At 43.3% G+C, this 23599-nt stretch overlaps 1 protein-coding gene across 9 annotated transcripts in view; it reads left to right on the forward strand.

The window, feature by feature from the left end:
• CACNA1B (calcium voltage-gated channel subunit alpha1 B) overlaps positions 1–23599 on the forward strand; it is a 521426-nt gene that overhangs the window by 393169 nt on the left and 104658 nt on the right. For all 9 annotated transcript variants that reach the window (XM_075060705.1, XM_032765199.2, XM_075060699.1 and 6 more), the window contains 5 exons: positions 3803–4020; positions 6132–6258; positions 10557–10686; positions 13404–13463; positions 16688–16794. In XM_075060705.1, the coding sequence (XP_074916806.1) occupies positions 3803–4020; positions 6132–6258; positions 10557–10686; positions 13404–13463; positions 16688–16794 (642 nt within the window). The remainder of the gene's footprint in view (positions 1–3802; positions 4021–6131; positions 6259–10556; positions 10687–13403; positions 13464–16687; positions 16795–23599) is intronic.

Raw genomic sequence — 23599 nt, forward strand, 5'->3', positions numbered from 1 at the left:
ATAAGCCATAGAATTTCACACAGTAATTCCTGCAGTGAAGCACGTGACTTGTGGCTGAGCTGGAACCTATTTTTTAAAAAGACATCTTGGCTGGCCATGATAGCGTCCCACCCTGTGGGCTATGTATCTGTGTGCTATGCCATAATTGCACGTCCCATACTTTCACAGAATCGTGGCGTTTAAGGCCAGACGGGACCACCAGATCATCTAGTCCCGTGGTTCTCAAACGTATTCGATTGCGTCCCCCTTCTTTGTGTCTGTAGTCGTTTGTGCCCCGCTCCCTGCCATACAAGTACATATACCAGTAAAAACAAATCAACATGTGACTCTCCCTAAATATTAAGAACAGTAAGACCTTGATTTGAACAGTGGCAATGATCCAGTGTAATAAGAGCAAAAGCAGACCTGCGAGTGTGGTCCATGCATGAACACCGCCTCATAGCAAACGGATTAAAGTACAGATGGCATCAGCTTTGTAGAGTGCTGGACAAGTGTAACAGAAATCCATTGAAATGCACAGGACCGCTAGAGTCAAATGCACAGCACCAGCTGAAGACTCGTTCTGTCTGGAGGAATCAGCTTTGCTCGTTATTCATTGCTGTTAGTATAACGTGCACAGTACATTTTTTTCCTAAAGCTTCTCACACACTCCCAGAACACATTCTGCACTTCCCAGGGGAGGCAGCCCCCCGGTTTGAGGACTTCTGATCTAGTCTGACGTCCTGTCTGCCACAGGCCACCCAGAACCCACACACTAAATCCAGCAACCAACATTAGACCAAAGCATTGCAGCCCTCAGAAGGCTAAACTATCATGTGCCCCAATAGGCGGAGAATAGGAGGGATCTTTTATTTTCTCATCTGTAAAATAAGTATTGTAACACTGACCTGCCAAAAGGGGAGTTAGGAGATTACGTTAGTGAATGCTTGAAGAGCACTTTGACATCAGCAGGTGAGATGATTATTATGGCATTGCAAAATTATTGCTCTTAAATGGTGAATGGGGAACAGTGGGAAGAAATCCCTTTTTAGTAAATTATGAAAATGGAACATGTCCCTTGCAGGATGGAATGTTGTTACATTTAACCCATAGAACACTGCTGAGTTTCCAGGCAGCCAGTCATGGCACAGGAGGGGTGCATATTCAATGGGCCCTATTCTGAGCTATTTTGTGCCTTTAGTAAGATGTGGGTGTCTCCTGGAGTTCCCCAGTGTGCACTGGGGACTGTACATAGTGGAGGGGTCTATTTCCCAACCTTTTGTGGTCACCATCCACCCCTAGGGGAGCAGAGAGGGACTGACATTTTGTCTGGTCCTTATGAAGGACTGTTTGTTTCCTCCCTTCCCACTGCACAGCTGCCGATGAGAACAGCAGAATCTGCCCCCCGCCCCCCCCCAGTCTCAGTTACAGTGCGCTACAAATCCAGAGTAGTAATACCCAGGAAGTCCTTTCTGTGACAACTTCAGTTGTATACCAGTGTAGGGATGATCAAAATCTTGCCTTGTATGTCTGCAGTATCCAAACAGCTTTCATGTGCCAGGGTATTTACGCTATTGTCAGATCCTTGGCAGTTTTGTGCATGTGAATTTCTGTTGTAGTTTGTAAATGAATTTTATTTGAAGCTGAATATGTCTCAGAGTGTCTTAGGCTGAGCACAATAGCCACTTACTACCTTGATTCCGTCACATGCCGATTCCTCAGTAGGTGTTCACGGGCACCTTAAAATGGGATTCCACTAATAAGCACTTAGGGGCTTTTAAAAACAAATGTAACTGATCAACTGTCCATTCACACCTCTCTCAAGCTGTCACAGCATATCACATAAACATGCTTCCGCCCTTTAGAGCACTTGGAGCCCAATCTTGGTGAGCTTGTGCAGTTGAAATCTCTGCAGGGATTGATTTCCACACAGATGCGGTAGCTACAGTTTCACCATCAATGATCTCTTTAGGCTATTCTTTCTTCCTGTGTTTGGTCCATTTGGGAGTAATCCAGGAACCATCCTGAGCCAAAATGTCTCTTTTGTTGTACTACTTAACAAGGTAAGGCGACACTTATGGGGAAAAGGTGGAAATGCCATAGACTGGTTAAGGCTGAAGTCACTTCTTCCCTGAGTGTATTTGATTGTAACCGTATCATGAGGCAAATATAGATTTTGGGTGCCCAGAGTCCTCTGGAGGCTCAATTTCTGTGACAGGTTAAAGATTTTTGAACAGTGCCTGAAATCTGAGAATACACCCGAGAGCCATTTGCAGCACTTAACTAATCAATCCACGTGACTCCGTGGAATGCACTTCATGTGTAGGCTAGAAGGTTGTACGTTCACATCTCGCACTAGCAACTGGGCTCCTACTTGCTGCTGCTTTCGCAGCACCTCACTAAGGCAGGGCTGCTGTGTCAGAAGTGACACATTAAACCCCAGTCCCTTTCTGGTCATTATTCAGCCAGCAGTTAAAGCGCTGGAAAACTTAAGTGCCCTGGCTAATTTTCTCTCATTAAAAATAGCTTCGACAGCCCAGTCTTACTCCCACTGAAGTCAATTACAAACCTCCCATAGACCTCAGTGGGGAAAAGGATGAGTCCGTTATGACCAAGACGATACACGTGCACCTAATGGCAACCGCGTTCAGAGCATTGCTGTTATGTAAGGGCTGCAGGAGAGTACACAAACCATTCTATTCTCTTATGCTTCATTCTTATTAGAATTAATAGAAAACTAAATCGCTATGAATCATTTAAAATATTTAATAAAGAAATGAGGAAAGAGTACAACATTGCCTTTATTGCACTGCTAATCTAAATAGAAACAAATTAAGTTGGGAATCATTGGAGTGGGAATAATTCACCAGTGAAGTCCTGGTAACAGAGTGGAATTGACATGATGATCTTTATATAATGCACCTTCCAACTGGATCCCACAGCACTTTACAAATATTATAGATCAGCCGTACATGCTTTGCTCATTGCTGAAATGCAGCCGCTTCTAAAGTGGAACTCAGCAGCTAGTTAACAGCAAAGTGCAACTTCCCACAACAGCTTAGGTCAGGAAGTGAAAAGCACTAGATTGAAATGAAACTGCAGGGAGATGGAATGAAATGTCCTCATTTGCAATCCGGCCAATGCAGAAAGGCTAATTGGCTTACTGTTGCACAAGTGCCCGGGGGGATCCTTACTGCACAGAGCTGGGACCTCGGTTTTATGTCTCATTAACGGAAACGGCACTGCCAGCCGCCCAAAGCCTCCGAACGTTATTTGTACAGCAGCTAGCACAATGGGACCCTGGTCCATATCTCTGATTAGTAGGCGCCGAGGTAATACAATAATACATAATAATAACAACCTCATGCTTGGATGCTGGTTCAGCCGGACTCAGAGGAGAAAGAGTCATTATGGCTCTGTTGCACTAGGAGCTCGCTGTGTGTTTCCCTGCTCACGTACACATACTTGCGGCAGCTCTCACTGAGCCGGTGCTAGTATAAGTACATAGCCACTCGTTTCAGGTGGGTTTGTGTTCGGCACAGTTCAGTACCTATGCTGCTGCAGCTATACTGCTGTTGATACTTGTGTTAGCTCAAGCACATGTGCGTGAACAGGGGAATCACACCTCTAGGCTGCAATGTGGACGTAGCTTTACTGAATCACTGACGTATGAGTTTTCCCCAGAGATCTTCCATGTAGAGACTGACCTGGCTTAGCTGAGAAGACCTGACAGGCATATCCTGTGATGGCTTGGCTGCAGGGCATGGATTTTCTCCCTGCTTTGATCTTAAAGAGGTTTATAATCTCTGCTGTTCTATCTCAGGGAAACTCAGTGTGAGATAGAGGCTGTGGGTAGCGTGAGTGTCGTCCCAGTTCATACCCTGCCCAGCACCTACCTGCAGAAAGTGCCCGAGCAGCCAGAAGATGCTGACAATGAGAAGAATGTGACACGGATGACTCAGCCACCACTGGACAAAACCACCACTGTGAACATCCCCGTCACCATCACCGCGCCTCCAGGGGAGACCACTGTCATACCAAGTGAGTGCCTTGGACAACCTGTTGGTCTCAATGGAAGTTGTGGGCCCTGGGCCACATTTTCAAAAACAGCTCTGCACATTGGGTGCAGCGCTCTTTTGAAATCCCACCCCCCTGGTGTGCATTGCCACACTGTGTAGATGAGCCCTGACACTGACTTGGTGTGTTGCTCTTGGGCGAGTCACTTGGGGCCTGATTCTTCAGAAGAGATGAGCACCCAAAACTCCAGCTGAAGTCAGTGGGTGCTCAGCACTTGTGGAAATCAAGCCCTTTAAGCCCCACTGTCTCAGTGTCCCCAAATGAAAGATAGGGAGAATACCTGCCTCAGAATGCTTGCGAGTCTTTAATTCACGAAATGTTTGGGAAGCACTTTGAGAACATCTGAGCACTACAATGTGTTATTAATACCAATAGGCTGGTTCTCCCCTCAAAGTGACTAGGACAAGCCCCATGTAGCACATCAGCCAATACATCACTATCAAGACTATTGAAACCAAATAGCCTGTCACCTCAGAGCCATGGTCACTTAACCATGGGGCAGCTGTCAGCTGGGCATGCCAAAAGCTTTTCCTTTATCCAAAGTGAGTGCTAGGGAAGGGACAGTGAGCAGAGTTTGATTAAAGCTTGTCACTCGAAGCGTGCTCTAATTAAAGAGGACTGGCGTGCTATGTCTAAGCCCTTTCATTATGACTCACATGAATGTGAAATTGGTGGTTCATTATTTGTCCTTTTTGAGCTTATATCCTGGATACGACCATGACAAGGCCCCTTTCTGAAGAAGATGAGAAGGCTGCTTCCGTTTTTACTCTAAATACGGCTTTTTCTTTGTATTGTCTGATTTGTGTCATCAAGCCCCAAGTCTCTTCCCTGCTGCATCTGTGTGAAGGGGTGTGGAATGATCTCCTAGAAAATACCCGTGGCACAGAACTTTATGAGCAGCCCTCCCCTCCCCCCTGCTGGTGGTCCCTAGCTTGATGGGAGGGAGTAGGGGAAGAAGGGGATGTTCTGGGAGCATGACTGGAGAGGTCTTCGGATCAAGTCGTCCTAACTTAGAGTAGCCCCTGGAGCTGCTGTAAATTGTGCTGGTAGCTGGGCCTGGAATACGGGAAATGTAATTAGGCTTAAAGCAGTCTGGATTGTGCCTCTTAGTCCCCTGTTTGTATGCTTCCGCTTTACTCTCTTGACCATATGAAATGTTTAGTAATTCTACTACATTCTAATACTGACACCTCTTTCAGTCACAGTCTCCCCTAGTTCTTTCTTCCCTTGTGACATTGACATGTATCTGATCTGAGAATTAGTAAGGAATTTACTCAGCACGTTTTGGAAAAGGATTTAGGGGCTTTGTCATTTGTTCATGCTGAAATATTGGTTTGTTGGGGAGGGGGAATAAAAAACCACAAAACCTCAGCTAAAGCATCACAAGAGAATGTCTTTTTGGACTTACAAACTGATTGGCCAGTGTATGCAGCAGCTATTTGGCTAAGAAAAGAACATGCAGCATAAACAGGGTCTCTAGTTCATGTTTGGGCATCTGATTTCAGTAACTCCTAACACAGAGAAGTTCCGGTTTTTCTCAGACCCAGAATTATTAAAGCCAAGCTACAGCTTGCTTATTTGAGCCTTTCAGATCCATCCCCGCTGCTGGTTCATATCCCATGCATCAAAAGATTCAGGAGCATGCTCTCAGTTAGGCTCGTTATCTTTTTTTCATAGCACCCTAGCTGATTCTCTATCCTTACCTACTGGGATTACAGAGATATCTGGTTGTTTGGGATCAAATTTCAATGCCTCTCTAGACAGATGCTTTAAAAAAAACCAATAACCTTAAGATTTGCCTACATTGGGTATTTCCCAGTCATTTCTGAAATATTGCTCATCAGTGAAGCAGTTAAGGAATAATTTATTTGTACTGTATATTATACTATAATAAATAGCCATGCTAACAACAGACAGTTAGTAGGTTCATTATACTTAATCAACATGTTTGAAAGCTGCTTTTCTTTATACAAGCTGCCTTGTCTATATATCCAGCCACTGAAGAACATTTATGAAAGGGATGTGTTTACATTTTTGACCTGTTTGATGCCTGTTTCCTTCAATTCACTTTGTAGTGAACAACGTTGAATTTGAAAGTAAAACGGAAGAGAAGAAAGATATGGAGATTGATGACTTGACAAAAAATGGACCTAAGCCAATCCTGCCTTATAGCTCCATGTTTATCTTAAGCCCTACGAACCCGTAAGTCTTCTACCACCATGGTGCCTTTTCTGTCTCGTGCATGTGTGTGTGAATATGCAGCGAAAAATAATGTACATTTACTTGATCTGTGTTTAGTCAAATCCATTGGAAAACTAAGTACATAGCTTGATTGGCTACCGAACCAGATGCACCATTTGAGTTGGGCTTTCCTGAGGTAATAAATTACCAGTGGAAAAGAGGGGGGGAAATCCTGGCAGAAGTCTGAGCTTCTGATGGTCAAGTTAATGGATATTTGTTCAGTGATCCATCGGTGGGGACTGTGAGCTCGCTATTGTAGATTGCTCCTTTGAATTTCTAGTCTGACCAAGAGCACATACCTTTGTCAGAGGTCTGTTCTGAAGAACGGAATGTCAGTAGAAGAAGAGGCGTTATGAGGAGCAAAGGGCTGAGGGAAAGTCTTTTTGAGGCCAGCGAATGCAGCCTGGTTCCACAAACACGTTCCCTTGGAGAATGTGGTCCTCTTGCCAGCCCTGTAGCCCCACATCACCACAGAAGCTGAATTTCTGGGAAATTGCAAGTATTTATTCATGAGGTGAGGCTGAGTATAACAGGGTTATAGCACTTCTGTTGCTTGCAGCATCTGTGTCTCATGGATAGCTTTGCACTTTGACTCTGCACGTAGAGAACCATGTCATTCCCAAGTGCCACAGGACTGGACAGGTACATCATCATGAGCCATAGGAGTTCTGGCATAACGGGCTGTGAGTCACTTCAAGCAGTAACTTGGGTCTGGAGCAGAGGTTTGGAATCTTTGCCACCCCCAAGGATTGCTTGCAGTATTTGTGAGCATTTCTCTCTGGCTTAAACCTCTATTAATCTGTTTTTCACAGCTCTGGGCTATAATCACATTCACAGAGATGACCTGACTATGAGTGTGTGTGTAGTTGGCATACATTGGAAATAAATAAAGAGGGTATCTCTCAATACAAACTATAGCTCCTAAGGACCCCAGACCATTAGCAATCTGACTGATGTTCAGTAGCCTATAGGAAATGAATTGAAGGCTCAGTCCACTTCTCATTGTCAACATGGGCTTCTCTACTTTGAAAGAAATAACTGATTTCCCTTCTACATTTTCTGTGGTTTATTCCTTCAGCTGTCATTAAGGCTTCACGGAGGGTTGGGGTGACTGATTGAAAAGTCTGTGGAGATTTCTGTTTCTCAGACTGCTGTGAACACATCGTACTAGTTCTAACAAGTAGCTTCAAATACAACAAAACATCCTTTGATGAATGTGATAATACGCAGTCAATGTGAGGAGGAGTTTGATCTGATGTGCACACCACATGGTACAGAAGAATGATGAACTTTCTGGGAACAAAAAAATGTTGGAATGATGGGGGTTGGATCCTGGCTGGCTTGATTTTAAACATTATTCTGCCTCGGATATTTGGCTGCCTGTTCTGCTTTGCCTCAGCTGTGGGTTGACTGCCTGGACTGAGTCTTAGGTTGTGAAACACCTGATAATGTTACTAAGCTGCAATAGCAAAAAGAATTCAAAGTCCTGGGCTGAGAATGGGCTGCCTGTAGCCTGGTACAGACCAGTTAAAGCAGAACAGGTGGTCTCAATCTTTTTTCAGGTAACTCCCAAAACATGCCCACTTTTTCTTCTGTTGCCCATCTTGCAGAAAGCTTTAAGCCCCATATTCCAGTATCCTTTGTGCTCTATTAATCCTTCCTCTCCTGACCTCCCCAAGAAAAAAAACCAACCAGTGGTGTCATACATAGTTCACGGGACCATATATGGGCAAAGTAGGCATTAACATAGAGGGCCATACGGGACCCAGCACTGTGAAGGTAAGTGAGATGAGGAGCCCACAAGATGCCTCCCATGAAGGGGCCAAATGCAGTCCCATTGTGGAGCACATACACTGATCCCTGCAAATGTTGTGGCTGGGGCTGCAGGGAGGAGCAAGGACGAGATCAGACAGACCCAGAGTGATGTGCAAGAGTAATACAGCTGTCTGTGGAGCATATGCTCCCCTGGAGACTCAGCCAGAATTCCTCCCGAGCTCTCCTGCTGCCATGTTGTCCCTTAGTACCCCGTACAGCACATCGCAGCTGAAAAGGCCAGAATCTTGCTCTCTCTGTGTGTCAATTGGATGATTTCATCGGGTTACTGAGCCCCTTTACATTCAGAAAGTTACGTTCAGTGTAAGAAGGGCTGAAAACACATTGATCAGAAGCACCCAAAGGTCTAGAGAAGGAAGAGGAAGAAAACACAAGTTTTTTCTGGGTCTACACAGGTGAAGGTTGGGTGTAGGTTCACATCTCTGATTCTATTTCATAAAGCAGTTCCTTTCTATTGTTGAAGGGTGGGATATTTTAGGCCCAGACTATCCGTCATATCGGTGGGTAGCCATCGATTTTTCGGGGATCGATATATCGCGTCTCATCTAGAAGCGATATATCGATCCCCGAACACACTCCCATCAACTCCGGAACTCCACTGGAGCGAGCGGCGGTAGCGGAGTCGACATGAGGAGCCGCGGACGTCGATCCCGTGCTCTAAGGACCTGAGGTAAATCAATCTAAGATACTTCGACTTCAGCTACGCTATTCATGTAGCTGAAGTTGTGTATCTTAGATCGATACTCCCCCCAGCGTAGACCAGCCTGTATCTGTTTCTAGATGATTATCTTCCCAAGCTCTGTTCCATTGCCCAGAGCACAAAGCCTTTTTGAAAAATATAATTTAAATAGGTGGTTTTTATAGTACCAATGTTTAAAAAATGCACATAGAAAATTCTTTATAACATGCCAGTCATAGTTTACAAATATTTCTGCATCTCAGGACTTGTTATGAATGACCAATAACTAGAAATAACTACTTGTTACTTCTTTGATTAATCCAAATTCAACATGTAAATTGAAGTTACAAATGTGGGTAATTTCACTGCTTTAGAGTCCTTGAACATGGGGATAGTTCTCTCTTATTGTAAGATACATAACTAGAGCTTGGGGAACCCTGTGAAACATTTTGATGATTGTTATTTCAGTATTTTTTCATAACAAGTTCACTTCAGTTGTTTTGTGCCCCTTTTACATTCACTATCCATTGCTAAGCTAGCAACAGGAATTACTAAAGTAAATACCAGCAAAAAGGGAATTTTAAAATCCACTGCTCAAATATTTGCTAAATATACGCTCCTATCATAATTTAGGGCTGTCGGTTAGTTACATGCATCATCCAATCTGGGAATAGAAACAATACCAAGTTTATTATTAACTAACCGACACCATGCACATTTATTATTTTGCATATTTGCAATTAAACATTTGCAGCTGAGTGCTAATCGAGAGTTATTTGCTGAAAGAATTTGTGAATAGTTTTGAACGATGTAGAAATACCAGAGTTTCATCATTTTCTTGTAGACGATTCACAATAAAAAGAGGTTAAATTTATCAAATAAATTACTGGTTATGAACTAGTTGTCCAGCTCTCAAATAGTGTATTAAAGAGTGAGGAAGAGATGCCTGGAGAGAGAGAGAGAGAGAGAATAAAAACATTACTTTGCAGTTATGAAAGACTGTTTATCTGAGGATCTCAAAGCACATAGCAAATATTGAAGGTCTGATTCTTCATTCAGATGAATTTCTTGCATGAGTAAGTACTACAGGACTATGGTACTGACCCTGCATCATTCAAGTCTTTGGAAGTTTTGCCACTAAACTGAACAGGATCAAGTCAAGCCTTGTGCATACAGGGGACGTTAGTGCATGGCAAGCTGGGGTGTCCCACCCATATGAACACTGCTATGGCTCATTGAAAGTCCCACAGTGCACTCTCTCGTACTGCTGTTGGAAATAGGAGGACGGCAAAGCATGCTACAGAACTTCTAGTGCACTGTAGTAGTGTCCACATAGTCCATTGCTGCACTTCAAGGCAGTGTGCTGCAGATTCATGTCCCAGGTAGTGGCAAACTAATGTCCCATAAAGATTAGCCCTTACTAAGGTCTGCAAAATTGTGCCCCAATAAATTAAAGTTCTTGATGGTCCTGAGATATCTAATACCACCATCACTGTCTCACAGATGGATTAGTGAGGTGAAGAGAAGTGACTTGCCCAATGTCCCGCAGCAAGTTGGTGGCAGATCAAAGGATATAGGCCAGTAGTCATGACTCCCAGTTCCTGCTATAACCATGATAAAATTCCCAAAGCTGATATCCTTGATAAGCAATGTGCTCCCCACCCGCCCCCCAAGCCACCAACACTGTGGTGCAGACACTGAGAGACAGTGCTTCCATCTGCTTTCTTTTATTTCTTTGTTCTTTCAGAATCCGGCGCCTGTTTCATTACATTGTGAACATGCGCTACTTTGAGATGGTCATCCTCATCGTCATAGCACTGAGCAGCATTGCCCTGGCTGCCGAAGACCCTGTCCAAGCTGAGTCTCCAAGGAATGATGTGAGTAGTGACCAAGGCAACCAGAAGATGATTGTTTTGCTTCTCTGGTAGGAGGTGTGGACAGCAGAATAACACAGGTTGCAGAGTGGGGGGGTTCCATCCAGTGATATCAACATGTGCTATCTAGTGGGTGACACTGGGGTTGGGAGTGCAAACCTGGGACCCTCTGGAAGTAAGTTCTGCACCCTGAAAGCCAAGTGCAATACAGAGAGAAGAAAACAGCCACCAAAACTGGCTAGCACTGATGCCGGATAGGTGTCAATTAGGATGAGACTCACACTAACATAATGACAGCTCTCAGATTTCATGTCTCCTTCTGAAAAGCGTTGCAGACCCAACATTGAACTTTTTACTTGCATGGCCTTCCAAAGTAGTGGCTAGTCATTTATACCAACAATCTGGTCTGTCAATTTCCCTACTACAAGCACTGAGGTTCTCTGGCTGTTACCTCTGTTTGAACCCCATCCACCTTTGAGAACCTGTGTCTTAGCTGTTGATTGTTGCCAGCTGGATGGGACTGCCTTGGAAACCTGGAAAGGCTGTGCCTTCACCAGCCAGAGGGATCGCTGCTGAGCAATGGGAGGCATTTCCACACTCCTGAGGGTGGAGTACACTTCCAGGGTATTTTCATCGTCTGTAGTACGGAAAGCAAGAGACTGAAGCCAGACGTCAGAGTGGCTTCTCCTGAATGGTTTGACACAACAGTAACCACTGGGACCAGCACGGGATGGATATTTTGTTTTTAAACAAGTACAGAACAATACATTTGGGCCCAGTTTTCAACAGGTTTCAAACCAGACTCTGAGCTTACACGTCCAATTGATGATGCACACACAAATGGGCATGCACCTTATATCTACACACAAACCCCACAGCTGCAGTCACAGCTTGGATGGCTGGACACCTGTTGTGTTAGCATATAGGTACCCATTGGGTTTCTTGGAACGCATCTACTCCATATCATCCGTATTTGAATCAGGATACTCAGATGCTGTCTCAACCAGTTACTAGATTTAAGATGATTACCAAATCTCCCCACTCGTCTAATGTGACTTTTGAGAATGAAAGCTATAGTAACCTACGAGCCCAGATTCAAATACTCTTGCTCTTCAGTAACACCTTCTTCCATGAGTAGCCCTGTAATCAAAGGTATCAGAGGTATCTGGCCCTAAACTAGCAACAAATACAGCAGGATCCAGCTGCCTGGTTTGTTGCACAAACTGTGTATGCAAAAAGGATGCAGTCAATGGCAAGTGTAAAAGTGGGCGAACAAAACCAGAGACTGAGACTGAAAATTTCACCCTTAAAAATTGAAAGCAGTTTACCAAGATTATCTAATGTATTGGTGTGAACTGGCAGGTGTTTTACTTACTGAGGCCTGAGTTCAGGATTCTGCCTTTTCCTAACCCCTAAAACAAATCAGGGAGCTGCATTCCTCAGAACATAGGAATTGCCATATTGGATCAGATAAGGGGACTACCTTGTCTCATAGCCTGTTTCCAATTTGGCCAGTTCCAGAGGTTTCAGGGAAGCTGAAATAGGCAGCTATGAAATAAACTAGCTATGGGGAAAGTTTCTTCCTAATCAGGGGCGGCTCTAGGCATTTTGCTGCCCCAAACACGGCAGGCAGGCTGCCTTCGGAAGCTGAAATAGGCAGCTATGAAATAAACTAGCTATGGGGAAAGTTTCTTCCTAATCAGGGGCGGCTCTAGGCATTTTGCTGCCCCAAACACGGCAGGCAGGCTGCCTTCGGAAGCTGAAATAGGCAGCTATGAAATAAACTAGCTATGGGGAAAGTTTCTTCCTAATCAGGGGTGGCTCTAGGCATTTTGCCGCCCCAAACACGGCAGGCAGACTGCCTTCGGCGGCTTGCCTGCAGAGGGTCCGTGGGACCAGTGGACCCTCCGTAGGCAAGTCACGGAAGGCACCCTGCCTGCCGCCCTCGCGGCGCCAGCAGAGCGCCCCCTGCGGCTTGCCGCCCCAAGCACACGCTTGGCGTGCTGGGACCTGGAGCCACCCCTGTTCCTAATACCTGCTAGTTAGAAGTTGGTTTATACTCTAGGCCAGACGTTCTCAAACTAGGGGTCGGGACCCCTCAGGAGGTCGCAAGCTGTCAGCCTCCACCCCATACCCCACTTTACATCCAGCATTTATAATGGTGTTAAATATATAACAATGTGTTTTTAATTTATAAGGGAGGGGGTCACACTCAGAGGCTTGCTGTGTGAAAGAGGTCACCAGTACAAACGTTTGAGAACCACTGCTCTAGACCAGGGGATTTATATCTCTTCCTTGCACTCCAGAGGCATTAGTAATGCTATCATCAACTATTGCAGAGGGAAGCACATTTGTACAAAGGTGTTGGCAGGGAAGCAAATTTGGAAAAGACTTTCAACTACTGTGATTTAAAACGTATTCAATTTTCTATTTTAAACCTGCTATGTACATATGCACACAGATGATCTCTCACATGTGCACACAAGCGTTTGGACAACGATTTCTTTTGAAAAAAAAAATACTGTTTCAGTTTCATGGAGGGAACTCAAATTTGTGGTCTAAACTACCTGAAAGCATCCTATGAAATGGGTATTATGCAATGACACCTTGGTAAATATGCCATAACTGGAACTGGCCTTCCATACACTCTTCTTGGGCAGATCATTTCAATGATTCTGTGCTCAGTCTCCTTTAAATACAGATTTCTCTCTCTGACCTAGGCGCTGAAGTATCTGGATTATATATTTACGGGTGTCTTTACCTTCGAGATGGTGATAAAGGTAAGACTATCACCATGGTATTTCTTCAATTTTTCAGATTCACTGTGGTATATTCTCAGGTGTCCAGAGCAAGAGATATGAACAGGGCTGGTAGAAAATGAGATATTTCTCATGTGTGCAGAAAAATATTGATGATAAGAAGTTCTACCCATTATGAACAGGGCTTGGAAACAGCTGGCACACACCCGTACATCATACCAGCTACTGTCTTGTTCTCCAGAATCTCAGCATTTATCTAAAAAAAAAAAAAAAAAAAAGTTTCTTGCTGTTATGGTTGTGAAGAAAATCTCAAAAATGTGAATGGAGTGTGATGCAGAAATGTCAATGTGAGTCTGCAGATACTCGGAACCCTAGTTCTCAGAAGTGCGAACAGCCCCATTCATCTCAATCAGGTGTAAACTCTGAGGCTCAGTGACGATTATTCAAAGGTCAACATTAACTATTTCATCCCACACAAAAGAACAGAGAGGGAGGGGATCACAGATCTGCACAGTATAATGTGAGAAATCTCTCATTTGGTTGCTGCAAACGTTTGGGGGGATATTGCCACTGATGGGGTTCCAAACACAAGGAATTTATTACAGTTTGTTCTTCGTTGGACCGCTTTCTCTACCTATTACAGTCAGGTAGTTTGGTTCCCAAGTAGCTTCCAGAAGAGATGTCTCTGTGGATGTTATTTAATTTAATTTTGTGTAGTTGGCAAAGTGCATAAGACCAGTGCACTACGGTATGTGTGCATTAAACAGTGAGAAAGTAAACAGTACAGGTGAATGTATATTTAAGAGAAGAGCAAATTACAAGAAAGGATCCAAATTGCCCTATTCTCGGCATAATCTCTAATGTGTGTTCATTGTACCAAACTATCACACAATGTGGCATAGGAAAAGGCCAGGAAGTGGAAAATTAAGGGGATTGACAATCATGGAGTGCACTGGCAAAAATACGTGTAAGGAAGCTTACACGCCTCCTGGTCTTGTGTACTGTCCCATCTAGTGGCATCGAGACCACTTAGAGAGAGATTAATGAGCCTGCTCTACAGGCTTAGCTAAGGGCCATTTGGCTTTTGGCTTATGCACTAAACTCCAGAGGTCCACAGTTTGATCCTGGTGACCGGGGTCTGTCAGCGTTACAAGTGAGGGCTCATCCGAGATTTCAACTGGGAAGATTCTAAAGCTCGGGACACACTTCCTCAGGTAGGGGAAGTATGTAAACCACACACCTCCTGGAGGTGGTGTTCCATCCCATTTAGTGGCACCAAGACCACTTAAAGAGAGAGACTGAGTCTGCTCTACAGCCTTAGCTAACAATCGGTTGGTTTTTAGCTCATGCAGTAGAGGCTCATGCACTAAGCTCCAGAGGTCCCCGCTTCAGTCCCAGCAACCGGGGTCTGTCGGCATTACGCTTGCACTACTCCTAACTCTAGTCAACATTATATGCTTCTGAAATACTAACTTCTCTTGCTAAATTACAAAAACAAACCTCCCTTTCCCCTACTGAAAACCTGTCAAAAAAATAAGCATTGCTACTGTGTAACTTTTGATATAAAACTACACAAGATAGTGATGTCCCAGACAGACTGCGAAGAGCTACAAAAGGATCTCACAAAACTGGGTGACTGGGCAACAAAATGGAAGATGAAAGTCAGTGTTGATGAATGCAAAGTAATGCACACTGGAAAACATAATCCCAACTATGCATATAAAGTGATGGAACTCCTTACCTGAGGAGGTTGTGAAGGCTGGGACTGTAACAATGTTTAAAAGGGAACTGGATAAATTCGTGGTGGCTAAGTCCATACATGGCTATTAGCCAGGAAGGGTAAAAAATTGTGTCTCTAGCCTCTGTTCATCAGAGGATGGAGATGGATGGCAGGAGAGAGATCGCTTGAACGTTGCCTGTTAACTTCACTCCCTCTGGGGCACCTGGCATTGGCCACTGTCAGAAGACAGATACTGGGCTAGATGGACCTTTGGTCTGACCCAGTACAGCCATTCTTATGTTCTTATCAGAGTCAGCTCCAGGCCACAGCGCGCCAAGCGCGTGCTTGAAGCGGCATGCCGCAGGGGGCGCTCTGTCAGTTGCGGGGAGGTGGCAGGCGGCTATGGTGGAGCCACAGGACCACCGGACCCCCCGCAGGGAAGCCTGTGGGAGATCCACCAGAGCCGCGGGGCCGGCGAGCGGCAGAGCGCCCCCCGCGGCGTGCCACTGTGCTTGGGGCAGAGAAATTGCTAGAGCCGGCTGTGGTTCTTATGGGGTCTAAATTAGCTGTTACCACTCAAGAAAGAGATCTTGGAGTCATTGTGGATCGTTCTCTGAAAACATCCACTCAGTGTGCAGCAGCTGTCAAAAAAGCAAACAGAATGTTGGGAATCATTAAGAAAGAGATAGATAATAAGACAGAAAATGTCATATTGCCTCTCTATAAATCCATGGTACACCCACACCTTGAATACTGCATGAAGATGTGGTTGCCCTTTCTCAAAAAAGATATATTAGAATTGGAAAAGGTTCAGAGAAGGGCAACAAAAATGATTCAGGGCATGGAATGGCTGCCATATGAGGAGAGATTAATGAGACTGAGACTTTTCAGCTTGGAAAAGAGACAACTAAGGGGGGATATGATAGAGGTCTATAAAATCATGGTTGGTGTGGAGAAAGTAAATAAGGAAGTATTATTTACTCCTCATAACACAAGAACTAGGGGTCACCAAATGAAATTAGGAGGAACAGGTTTAAAACAAACAAAAGGAAATATTTTTTCACACAGTGCAACTCCTTGCCAGAGGAGATTGTGAAAGCCAAGACTATAACAGCGTTCAAAAAAAGAACTAGATAAATGCATGGAGGATAGGTACATCAATGGCTATTAGCCAGGATGGACAGGGATGGTATCCCTAGCCTCTGTTTGCCATAAGCTGGGAATGGGTGACAAGGAATGGGTCACTTGATGATTACCTGTTCTGTTCATTCCCTCTGGAGCACCTGGCATTGGCCACTGTCGGAAGACAGGATACTGGGCTTAGATGGACCTTTGGTCTGACCCAGTATGGTCATTCTTATGTTCTTGTATTTTAGAAGGAGGTTTTGTGAAGGGACTGAAATCATTTGATTAAGGATATAGGGGTTCACCTCATTGCAGATAATACATATCCCTGCTACACATCTGTATTTGGAGTTGGTTCCTATGTTTTTACAAGTGGCATGTTAATTTGTTTTCTCTGAAGATGATTGACCTGGGGCTGCTGCTTCACCCTGGCTCCTATTTCCGTGACCTGTGGAACATCTTGGATTTTATTGTGGTCAGTGGGGCCCTGGTGGCATTTGCCTTCTCGTAAGTAGCTTTTTTTTAGAATCTGAATTTCCAGGAAAGGAGAGAGGAGGGTAGATGTGACACTGAACTAGAGCCTTTTAAAGCTCAGTAGTTGTGGCTCCATTTCATAACAGGTTCATGGCTTTCACAGCCCCAGTTTTTTCTTTTAAATTTTGGGTCAGAACAAACTTAAAACTTCAAGTGAAATTTTCATTTTCTTTCACCCAAAACTTAGGGGGAAAACAACTTTCCATAATGTCAACCTCGATTAACAAGCTGTTCTAGATTTCATGGAAACTTCACCCAGGTGTGTTTTGATCCCAGCTGCCACTCATTCGAATCTGGACCCATGTTTGTGACCTATTGGAAGCCTTTCCTGGCTCATTGCAAAAGTTTCTGGCAGCTCTAAATATTTTTAAGCTGCTCTGATTGAGAAAAAAAAATGATCACAGGAGATCGAGCCATTTAAGAAAGTGCATTTTTTCATCAGATAATGTATATCTTTTCCCCAAAATCTGGAAAAACATTCTTTTTAGAATCACTGCAGCTTCTTCTTTGTGTGTTTTCTGTATTTCTCCCCTTCATTCTTTTTCATTAAAGATATTTACATGACAACGATTTCCAAGTTTCTACAGAGGTCCTTATCTCCTGCTGCTTATTCAGTACCTCAAGTCACTATCCTCAGTTTCTGACATCGGTGTAATTTTCCAAACCAACTACTGTGATTTCGCAGAACATTTTGATATCAAGTGAGGAATGAGCAACAGATACAGATGAATTGTTAAGAAACCAAGATCCTCTTTTCATTCATATGCCCTTACTAGTAAAGAACACAGGAGGAGAAATACAGACACTTCAGAACACAAGCTGAACACAATGGGAGTCTGGGAGAACATTTCCTGCGCTGTTGTAGTGTGTAGTTTACCAGTTGCATTATGAGGGGTTTCAATATGCCTCTGAAGTTCCAAGTATTGACCTGGAGGCAAGTTTAAAATAGGAGTAGATTAAAGTGCACTAGGGAGGTTCTAGTTCATGGCAGCAGCAGGGTCCATATGGATACTTAATGCATGGCAGGCTAGTGCAGGGTTGATTTACACCCCAGATGGCTGCACACTGGGTGTGCATATAGACAAGCTCTAACAGTGTTTTACCTGCCAATCAAAAGAATGAATTTGCTCCTGGCAGTTGAGCAAGGGGAAGTGTGCAAGCCTACCCTATATGTTACAGAAATAGAACCATTTCTAAACAGAAGGCCAGATTTACTTGCGGTGTTTGGTTGATCTGCATAATTCTGACAACGCAAAACTACCATAAACTCATCTTAAAGTTAAGATAGGTCTGTGGTTGCTTTGCATCACTGGAGCTACATAAAGTTGCCAGAGCATCCCGGTGCATCTGTCGCAGAATTTTTTCTTCTTCTGTAGTTTCAGAATTCCTTCTGGGTTGTGTCCATGAAGTCTACATGTTAGATCTTTTGTTCTAGTTCAGTGGCAAATGCTCTAAAAAACAAAACCCAAATCTAAGCTGATTTGACCTCAGTCACTGAGACTGTGAAAACAATAAGATGTGACAGCCACGTTTTCCCACTTCCGCCAGGGAGAGAGCATTGGACATAGGCTAATGGAAACTTGTATTAAATCACAGAATTAGATCCTTTACTCCTCTAGATTTATTTTCAATAACATGATGGTGACAAGGACTTTCCCAGAAATGGTTAGATTACAGCATATGATCAAACTGTATCATTCGCCGCCATTAAATGAAGATAACAATGCTGACTAGTGATTAGAGAAGGGGACTGCGAACTGGGAGATCTGTGCTCTGTTCCTGACTTGGCTGCTAATGAGTTTTGTGATCTTATGGGCAAGTTGTTTGAGGCCCAGATTTTCAAAAATGACTTCTAGTTTTGGTTGCCCGCTGCTTTGGGTACCCAGTTTTAGGTACCGAGGGTTTGGTGTTCGGAAGTGCTGAGAACTCCTAACTCCATATGAGGTCAGTCAGGCCCTCCATGCTTCTAGTAATTAGGCTCTGGTTGTGTAAAGTTGGGCAAAAAAATTAGAGGCCACTTTTGAAAAACTGACCCTAAACTTCTCTATGCCTGTGTCTCCTGATCTGCAAAAATGGATATAGTAATACATGTCAAGCTTTTATTTAGTGAGTCTTAGGTAATTAAAGCTTGCAAAAAAAAAATTAGAGAGCCTCAGATGAAAGGTGGTCTAGAAGTGTTAAGTATTGTTAAACCTAAATGTCATTTTCTGGGAAATAATGTCTCTCTCTGTGATCTGTTGTAAATTCCTGATCTCCCTCTCTAGTAAGAATTCACACTTCCAGGAGAGGTTGGGAGGAGAGGAATCTAGGGAGCTTGTCCAGTCAGAGAAACTCTTGTGTGTTCTGAAGACCAATAATATCATTAGTCTTTAAAATATCTACTCCTTGATGAACATGGTTCTTTTAAGGTAACGTAGAACATAGCAGATTTATAGAGCCTTTTATGTTGCTGGACAAATTGTTTGTGATGAAAGGTTTCTAGTTTGTGCTCCTTATGAGAGTGTATTGTAGTCAGCATTTCTTTAGTTCGCTCTGGCATTGCTATCTAATGGTATAATATCAGCCTCTGCACTTTATTTGCACATCTTTGAGCTGTACTTCATGACAGCGTGTCTTAAATGACGTGTTACATACTCTTTTGAGTAAATGTTGAGAATAGGTTCATGGAAAGATTATAAAGGGAAGAGGGCAGGATGCTTACACGTGCATCTTTTTTGGGAGGCATGGGGAAACTGGTTTGGATAAAACAAGAACCACCCCAAACCTTCGCCCAGAGTTAAACTGAATCCAACTTTTTTTGCAGTCTGGAAGAGTTTGAAGAATTTTCTGTTTTTGCTGCTGCTGTTCTTGTTGTAGCTTCTATACTTCCATATTCCAGCTGGGATTTTAAATGCCGAAATTCCATGAGAGAGACAATATTTTCAGGATTTCTGGACTCATTGGATGCAAGAAGTACCAGCAATCTTGTGAGAGCCTGTTCTCCAGAGTTTCCTAGTCCAATTCTGCTAACGTAAGGGATTTGGACAGTTCAGATGAAGTTTGGATAAACATTCAGGCTCCTGGGTACTTATCCAAACCAAAGGCCCTCTGACTGAATGTTGTGAATTTTTGTTTATCACTAGAAAGGAACTTGATTTGGTAAGTGAGATGGGTGATTTTGTTGTGCCTCTGTAGGGATTTTTTTTTGCTACCAAATGCTAGTGCACAAATGTAGGTAGAGCATACAATAATCTTGTAAACATACTTCATTGCAGCCTTTACTGATTCCAGTCTGCAACTAGACAGCTCAATGACTACCTCTCAGCCAAACCTATTTAATTCACCAAATTCATTTTCTTGTTCTACTATTTGATAATGGTGATCTGTATTCAATTTTGCCAAATGGGCATGTCAAGCGGACACCAAGTCAAACCAGCCTGTTCAGAAACATGGTCTGCTGGAATATTGCAACAGCATCAGCTTGTTAATATAGATAATAATATGAGTCACTGCTGCACCAGTCCACATTCTTCTGCTCATAGTTCTTCAGATTGCAACTCAATTTATTCTTTTCAGGGTGGGCCCCAAAGAGAGGCTTGTAAGCAATGAATAATAACAAAAATTATATATCTTCTATATAGCAATCATCTTCCTGTGCTGATGATAAAAATGACATGAGGATTGGGCTGTATATTGCTGTCTTTAAAGACGTGGAAGTGGAAGGGCTTAAAACAGCCTTGCAAATTTGTCATGACATTTGGCCAGCCCCAGGAACGAATTCTACTTGCTCAATCAAATGATGCTTATGAATCGGGGGGTGGAGGGGGAACTAGAGATATACTCCGTGGGCATCAACAAAAAAAATTCCCCCAGATGTGTAGAATTTTGCACAACTTGTTTAAAGTGAATGAATTTACCATAATTTGCTGAACAATAAAAATTATTTCCTCCCAAAGTGACAATAAGTTGAAAGTATGGCAATACTGTCTGTTTGTCAGTAGGATTACTCCAACACCAGCCAGGGTGTGTGTGCCTATGTCACATATCAAATCTATTACTTATTTCCTTGTTTATTTTATAAGCATTGAGTTTAGGGTGGGTGGTGGGGCGGGAGCACGTATCTCTTTGTGCAGTGGGTATACTGTATAGACCTCTGTTTCTGTTTGTCATTGACTCTGTGCTCTTTCTTTGTCTTCCTATTGCTGGAATCTCTCTCTAGGAGTTTCATGGGGTAATGCATTATTGCTCTCTTGCTGCATTGTTATGCCTGTGAACTGTGTGTATTCTCGGCAGAGTATACACACTCACCTGTGGAAATGATCCATGTTACACCCATTGTATTGACTCCTTTGTCCCTTCATTATCCATTGTTCAATGACATCCCCTTCCTCTTAACAGCTCTCATTTGTCCCTGATTACTGTAGCCAGAAGAATAAACCCAGGTTGCAGTTCCTATGTTTAGCAAAAGTCACAGATTGAAATAAGCAAAATTATATGTATCCAGCTACAGTGTGAAAGATTTGGGGAAGTGACATATTGGGACTAGCCTTGATGTGTGATATAAGTCTGCATGAAAAATAATAAACAGCTTGACATCAGAGTAGCAGGGTTTAGTTTCATGTAGGGGGTTGCATGTGTAAACTCCGTTAGTGGTAACGGAAGTTTTATGCATAACTTTCTGCATTCTTAAGAATCGAACCCTGCGTGAATTCTGGTTCTATGCAACTGACAATAGAGAAAGCTCTCTGACACGAAAGCTACGTGGTGTGGGGTTTTGAGGGCACTACAAAAGAAAGATGTTGCAAGAGTGACCTTTAAGCTCTTTGTCAGGGGATCTCAGTTATGTCTGTGGGACACAGGAGCTGCCTTTTCAGGACCATGGAGAGCTCCTCCTGCCAGAAGACAGACTGTGCCATCTCCTTTTCTGGCTTTCTAGAGTAGGAGAAGAGGGCAGGGATTCTCCTCAGTCTCTCTGCAGAGGAAGATGAAGAGACGGAATGAATGGGACAGGAGTTCTGTGATACAATCCAGGAAGTAGGGTGCTCTCTTCTTTCTTCCCTTTTAGAAGCTGGATCAGTTAGGTATTGGAAGTAAATAGAATCACACTCAGGCAGAACTGTGACCTCATTTGCTCTTCAGCGGAGGAGTTCACGTTCTGCCTTGGGGATTTCAGGCAATCACAGGAGACAGTGGCTCCACCCCGCCATGAATATTTGATGATAAGCCTTGAAGAGCCCTGTGTACATGAAATCAGAGCTGCTAGCAGGAGCAACAAAAACAAGAAGCTTCCGTTTGAAAGATCTATCAATTTTTTAACAGATGAATTATTTATTTTAAAAAAGTACTTATGAGGTTCCTTTTGTTATTTTTAATAGTTTAAATGTCTGGGCAACTCTCTACTACAGGACAACCAGAGCTGGCCTGATGCAACCAGTTTTGGCCTAACACAAACCCACAGGCCATTTTATTTTTCCTTTTTATTTTTTTCCATGATTTTTTCAATTTTTGGGTTTCTGTTTTCTGTCCATTTTCTATCATACTCTGCTGTTCAACCAAGTTCATAGTGTAGTGAAGATCAACTCCCCCTTTTCTTTCTCTCACACCCACAATGTGTTTGGGCAGGGAATATTAGACAGTGAAATGCATTCTGGTGTATATCCATTAACTGAATTGTAGTACATCTGAGCATCCCAGTTTGTTTTCTAGCCTCGTACTAGGGCATTTTGCCAATCAAATTTGGAAAAGCCCTCTGTTTAAAAACAAACACTCTTGTCCTTGTACAGATAACTAGTTAGTGGAGCTGTCAAAAGGGGGTATATCTCATCAAGATGTCACTTGCATTAATCCATCACATATAGTCCTGGACCTTTTAAAATTCCACCTCTCCTGTAGGGAGAGCCTTATTTTTTTTCTCAGGAAATCAGGGTGGGTTTTTCAAAAGCACCTCCATGACTTTCAATGAAGCTCATGCCCTTAATTTACTCAGGTGCTTTTGAAAACCCCACTCTCATTGTTATTGACTGAGATCCTCCTAACACACAAAAAGAGTTTTAAATCTTGAAATCCTTTATTACGAATTCAGCATGCCTCCCGTTCTCATCATTGATTGGTTTTGAAGTATATCCCTGCATCAAGAAGACTGGTGGCTATGCTGTGTGGGAGATGTCACCATAACTGTTCATTAAGCCCCATATCTGTTAACCTTCTACCCCTCCCCAGGAATGCAGTCACTTAATATTTGGTTATAAATTGGTTATAGATGAAGCCTACTGTATTTTCAGTCTGCAGTATTGTCTCTCCCACCTGAGGTTTGTGATCACTGTTCTACAGACATAGCTTCCCTCTCCTAGATCAGTCATCCAACAGCTTCCCTCTGCACAAAGAACAGTTTCAGATTTTAAACATTGCCTCTTATTCATTGTAATAAATTTTGCCCGTTCCAAAACGGCTCCTGAGCACGGCTGTGTAACTACAGGAATCACGGCCTCAGCCATCAATGGATTTCTAGTTTGCCAGAGTTCATGTTTTGTGCTGTTTTAGATACAGTGCACCCCATGAGAAGCCCTCCCTGATTGCCTGTATTTAATTCTTTCCCAGCTACATCAAGACGTGTAGAAACAGATCCATCTGTTTCCTGTGCTTCGTAGTGTGGGTGGGCTGCCAAAAGCCAGTTCTTGTTTCTATATACTGAGAGCACTAGATTTTTGTTTGCAGAGATGAGCATTGTATAGCTCACACCCACAGGTACCTACTATCTCTTCTCTTTTCACAAGACATTTGAATCTCATTTTGTTTACTG

This window comes from Chelonoidis abingdonii, chromosome 24 (genome assembly GCF_003597395.2).
Source record: "Chelonoidis abingdonii isolate Lonesome George chromosome 24, CheloAbing_2.0, whole genome shotgun sequence".
Lineage (NCBI taxonomy): Eukaryota > Metazoa > Chordata > Testudines > Testudinidae > Chelonoidis > Chelonoidis abingdonii.